The sequence below is a fragment of the Bradysia coprophila genome, unplaced genomic scaffold (assembly GCF_014529535.1).
Source record: "Bradysia coprophila strain Holo2 unplaced genomic scaffold, BU_Bcop_v1 contig_87, whole genome shotgun sequence".
Taxonomy (NCBI): domain Eukaryota; kingdom Metazoa; phylum Arthropoda; class Insecta; order Diptera; family Sciaridae; genus Bradysia; species Bradysia coprophila.
In genome coordinates, this window is record NW_023504014.1 from 1,651,734 (window position 1) to 1,657,632 (window position 5,899).

The window sequence follows — 5,899 nt, forward strand, 5'->3', positions numbered from 1 at the left end:
AGACCATTATTGTATCGCTTTTTCATCTGAATATAATTTTGTGTTCTTAAAAACTAAGAGTAATTATACCTAGAGAGGAAATTTCGAAAAAAAATACGTAAAATATGTGGTCCCAACATCAAATACGAAATATTTATTGGTATATGTGTTTGCCCTCTTAATTAAGAGCTATTGAACTATACAAAGCAAACGCATACATGTATTGGTGTAAAATTATACGAAATTTGTATCTTATACAAACTGATGTTGGGACCATATTTCGTCGTACCAATTTCCTCTCTAGGTATAATTACTCTAAGCTTAAAAACACAAGCTTATTCAAAAATGGTAAGAAAACTAGGACTACAATTATTGGAAAACTTAGTCAGACAAGCGAGGTGGGGCCTAGTTTCAAACTCAAAATAACTTTCTTCACATTAATTAATGGTTTTTTGTCGCTTTGACAAACAGAGGTGACTTCATCAGTCGAAATCGTATCAGACACAACTTCATGCGATAAAATTGAATTTTGAATTGTTCGATTTTATAATCGTAATTGAAATATAAAAATTAACTTAGATACGTAAATTTGCATGAACTTATCTTTTTACAGCAAAAATCAACAAAATTCTTAAAAAATTCCTAAAAATTCTTAAAAATTCTTAAAAATTCTTAAAAATTCCTAAAATTCTCAAAAATTCTTAAAAATTCTTAAAAAATTCTTTAAAAATTTCCAATAATAAGCCCTGCATTATGGTAGACTTTGACGACATTATGGTACAGTTGACTGCCGTTAAATTTTTCAATTTTCCCAACTTTCTCCATATTTTCGTAAAAAAAATTGAAAACCTTCTGCACATACCATCCAACCTCTTCACAGCCTTGAAATCATTTCTTGCTGTTTCGATGTTTTTAGGTCTTTTTTCCATAGGAAAAAAAGACCTATTGTGGGCACTTCATCTGTCCGTCCGTCCGTCTGTCCGTCCGTCCGTCCGTCCGTCTGTCCGTCCGTCCGTCCGTCCGTCTGTCCGTCCGTCCGTCCGTCTGTCCGTCTGTCCGTCCGTCCGTCCGTCCGTCCGTCTGTCCGTCCGTCCGTCCGTCCGTCCGTCCGTCCGTCCGTCTGTGTCACAAATAAAATGTGATTGATAAAAGTTAAAATTGCAATGCTACTATGAACAAACCAACACCAGGCAAATCAATTATTATTTGTTATCTGGTAACCAATCGCTCATAGCAGACATTGCAATTTGAAAGTTTGGTAGTTGTTGGTAGTTGGACCCCCAAAATATTTAGCAGCAAAGATGTTTCTTACTCGAGAGACGCACACCGACTGACGAAATTATTCGGCCTGCTTGCCTTTTTATAACTCAAATATTTGGTAGTTGACTACCTCGGTGGTAAATTGCAATGCTACTATGAGCAAACCAACACCAGGCAAATCAATTATTATTTGTTATCTGGTAACCAATCGCTCATAGCAGACATTGCAATTTGGTAGTTGTTGGTAGTTAGACCCCCAAACTATATAGCAGCAAAGATGTTTCTTACTCGAGAGACGCACACCGACTGACGAAATAATTCGGCATGCTGGTCTATTTATAAATCGAGTATTTGATAGTTGACTACCAAAGTGGTAGTTGACTACCAAAGTGGTAGTTGACTGACTACCAAAGTGGTAGTTGACTGACTACCAAAGTGAGATAAAAGGTAGTTGACTGACTACCAAAGTGGTAGTTGACTGACTACCAAAGTGGTAGTTGACTGACTACCAAAGTGGTAGTTGACTGACTACCAAAGTGGTAGTTGACTGACTACCAAAGTGGTAGTTGACTGACTACCAAAGTGGTAGTTGACTGACTACCAAAGTGGTAGTTGACTGACTACCAAAGTGGTAGTTGACTGACTACCAAAGTGGTAGTTGACTGACTACCAAAGTGGTAGTTGACTGACTACCAAAGTGGTAGTTGACTGACTACCAAAGTGGTAGTTGACTGACTACCAAAGTGGTAGTTGACTGACTACCAAAGTGGTAGTTGACTGACTACCAAAGTGGTAGTTGACTGACTACCAAAGTGGTAGTTGACTGACTACCAAAGTGGTAGTTGACTGACTACCAAAGTGGTAGTTGACTGACTACCAAAGTGGTAGTTGACTGACTACCAAAGTGGTAGTTGACTGACTACCAAAGTGGTAGTTGACTGACTACCAAAGTGGTAGTTGACTGACTACCAAAGTGGTAGTTGACTGACTACCAAAGTGGTAGTTGACTGACTACCAAAGTGGTAGTTGACTACCAAAGTGGTAGTTGACTACCAAAGTGGTAGTTGACTACCAACATGGTAGTTTACTAATACGGATGTTGTAGATATGTTTACTGTTTGAGAGCTGCACACCGACTGATGAAATTAATCGGCTTGCTTGCCTATTCATAATTCCAAAATTTGGTAGTTGAATACCAAAGTGGTACTTGAATGAGTACCAAGCTAGTAGTAAACAGAAATTGAAAAAAAATGAAAAAGACCTCACCAGGCTTCAGCCGGTCTATTCTTTTTAGGTCTTTTTTCCATAGGAAAAAAAGACCTATTGTGGGCATTTCATCTGTCCGTCCGTCCGTCTGTGTCACAAATAAAATGTGATTGATAAAAGTTAAAATTGCTACTATGAACAAACCAACACCAGGCAAATCAATTATTATTTGTTATCTGGTAACCAATCGCTCATAGCAGACATTGCAATTTGAAAGTTTGGTAGTTGTTGGTAGTTGGACCCCAAAATATTTAGCAGCAGAGATGTTTACCGTTTGAGAGCTACGCACCGAATGACGAAATTATTCTGCCTGCTTGCCTATTTATAACTCAAATATTTGGTAGTTGACTACCACGGTAGTAAATTGCAAAGCTACTATGAGCAAACCAACACCAGGCAAATCAATTATTATTTGTTATCTGGTAACAGATCGCTCATAGCAGACATTGCAATTTGAAAGTTTGGTAGTTGTTGGTAGTTGGACCCCCAAAATATTTAGCAGCAAAGATGTTTCTTCCTCGAAAGATGCACACCGACTGATGAAATTATTCTGCCTGCTGGTCTATTTGTAAATCGAGTATTTGGTAGTTGACTATCAAAGTGGTAGTTGCTAACCAAAGTAGAAGTTGACTACCAAAGTGGTAGTTGACTACCAAAGTGGTAGTTGACTACCAAAGTGGTAGTTGACTACCAAAGTGGTAGTTGACTACCAAAGTGGTTGTTGACTACCAAAGTGGTTGTTGACTACCAAAGTGGTTGTTGACTACCAAAGTGGTAGTTGACTACCAAAGTGGTAGTTGACTACCAAAGTGGTAGTTGACTACCAAACTCATACGGAGGTTGTAGAGATGTTTAATGTTTGAAAGCTGCACACCGACTGATGATATTAATAGGCTCGCTTGCTTATTTATAAATCGAAAATTTGGTAGTTGAATACCGAAGTGGTACTTGAATGAATACCAAGCTGGCAATAAACAGGAGATTCAAAAACGATGGTGAGATTCAAAAAGAAAAAGAAAAAAGACTCACTAGGCGTTAGCCGGTACTATTCTTGTTTGCTACATTGGCTAATTATAGGAACCAAGGAATCGGATCTCGAACTTAAATTAGATCAGTCACTTCACCTCGGTACGTGAACGATCTCGATCGCTCGTATAATGTCCATCGGATCATTCACTACACCTCGACTATAAACAACAACCTCTCATTCGCTAAAAATGCCTTTTAGTAAAATAACTATTGCATCCACCTGTTGGAATTGTTTTGATCGATAGAATTAAAATATTGGTGATGTGCGTGACGTCTGTGGAACGGTTGCAGAACAATATATTCTCTGTAGTCATGGGTATCGACATATCTAAAAAGATTCGCTATCAAACAAAAAACGGTATCGTTCACACGATCTGTAAGTTTTATATCGCCTCACTCAACAACTTTAGCTGTTTGTGCCGTTATGTATTAGGTACCTATGGATGGATGTCGAATTTAACAAATCTTATAAATCAGAATGGTCATCGAAGCTTGTTTATTAAAAGTAGAGCTATGACATTACCTAAAATAATTTTTACCCACTTAGCAGTTAAGGATTCGGATTCGGATCAATTCTAAAAGCAAGACCACTGAAGAACACTTTTAATTCTCATGAACCAATTGTCATTCACTTCTGCTAGCCACAATTTCAAGTAGATTTGAAAATTATTCCTGATTGCTGAAGCAACTATAAGCGATTCATCAGCACATCAACAGTCTACCTGAGTTATTGAGTGTGCTCTTTAAATCTATCCAAAAGTTGCTGCAAAAAAAAAATTCGAAATCAGAGAAAAAAAATCTCTTACGTGTCTTGTCTGGTGTCAAATCAATTTGTAGAAATCAGGTCTTTGACCGTATCGTCGATGGTATTGATGCAGTGTGTATTTGACAATGACACGTGACGACATTGATACGAATTCGTTATTTATAATGCGAATAAGTTATTGGACTTGAAAACTTAGGTTGAAGCGTCACCTTTTTTCGACAGATTTTTTTTCGGATTTCAAGGAAAACTTTTATTTAATAAAATCATTGAAACAAAGTCTATTTCTTGCCGAAGAATCCAGAATCGTTGAACGGATTACCATCATAATTGTTGGGTGAATCGTTGAATGGATTAAAATCAAAATTGTTGTAGATTTGACGATGGGGTGAATCATTGAATGGATTTGAGTCATAGTTGTTGGGTGTATCGTTATAGGGATTGAAGTCATAATTATTATATCCTCCGTAACCGCCATAACCTCCATAGCCCCCATAGCCTCCATATCCTGCAATCGATGAATTTATAGATGTATGATTCGTATACGTTTGTAAGTCAATTAATGTTACCGAATTGACGAGCTTTTCTCACTAAAGGAATCGGATTTCCATTTAATGATTCCACTTTACTATCAGTTGGCTGTACTGGTACGGATCTGCAATACGCACATCCGAACGTAACAAATAATATGAAGAAAATGGTCTTCATTGTATCAACTGGAAAATTAAAGCGAAAAAGAAAATTAAAATGAACCACAAGCACTCGACTCTGTAAATGATCTCACTTTTTTATCCACGAAAACACTGCCGTTTATGAAATAGAAAACACAACTGTATAATTGGTTCCTCCAACAAAAATCTTTTATATGGCTGGTAATAAGTCTTCGCCAATTTGGATGTAAATGAGTGACATGGGGTAGGGAAAAACGTACAGTTGACAGAGCCGACTAAGTAAAACACTTACGATTTGAACACTTAACCGATTTAGCAGACACACGTGCATTTCCATGAAACGTAGGCATATTTATTAACGTACAAAAGAATTGGTTTCAGTGGTTGTCAAACCAAGAATTTTGTATTTGGCTGAGTGTAATCAACGTACCTAGCAGGGTAATAGAAACAAATAGTAATTTTAATCTAGGTATTCGAATATTTCCATACCTCTTTTCTTAATGTCATTTCAAAATTACCATTAAGGGTGCTAATGGTATTATTGGTATCAAAATACTACTCTAGTTGACGTGGTAAAACCTCTATTATCCTGCTAGGTGCTTTGGTGTAATGAATTATGCTCAACAACTGGCTACAACCTAAATATTTGATTTTTTCACGATGGGCAAACTTTTCGCAGTAGGTACAATCTACAATCTCTTACCCTCCTTGATTAAGGCCAAAAACCAAACATTTTCTTTAGTGTTGGTATGGTAAAATTTGGTATTCCATGACCTGGTACGCACGTATATTAACAGACACAGATTCAGCTTCATTTTTTGAGAATTTTTCGTTGTCACTCAAAGATATCTCAAAGATCAAAACATGATAAAAAAATTGGAATGGACGAAATAGAAACCTTCGTAGTAGTGGGAAAATAAGGACAAAACTG

The 5,899-nt window shown here is 37.0% G+C and overlaps 1 protein-coding gene across 1 annotated transcript; it reads right to left on the bottom strand.

Moving 5' to 3' along the window:
• Positions 1 to 4,396: 4,396 nt before the first annotated feature.
• LOC119084640 (probable serine/threonine-protein kinase clkA) lies at positions 4,397 to 5,235 on the bottom strand. The gene is made up of 3 exons (XM_037194707.1): positions 5,082 to 5,235; positions 4,867 to 5,013; positions 4,397 to 4,805 (listed from the first exon to the last, which is right to left on the bottom strand). The coding sequence occupies exons 2-3, from the start codon at positions 5,003 to 5,005 to the stop codon at positions 4,579 to 4,581; spliced, it is 366 nt and encodes a 121-aa protein (XP_037050602.1). The 5' UTR covers positions 5,006 to 5,013; positions 5,082 to 5,235; the 3' UTR covers positions 4,397 to 4,578.
• Between the last annotated feature and the right edge of the window lie 664 nt (positions 5,236 to 5,899).

Coding starts and splice junctions, on each gene's coding strand:
- LOC119084640 (XM_037194707.1), bottom strand. CDS start 5,005: ATGAAGACCATTTTCTTCATATTATTTGTTACGTTCGGATGTGCGTAT. Junction 4,806..4,866: donor GAGAAAAGCTCGTCAATTCG/GTAACATTAATT, acceptor CATCGATTGCAG/GATATGGAGGCTATGGGGGC.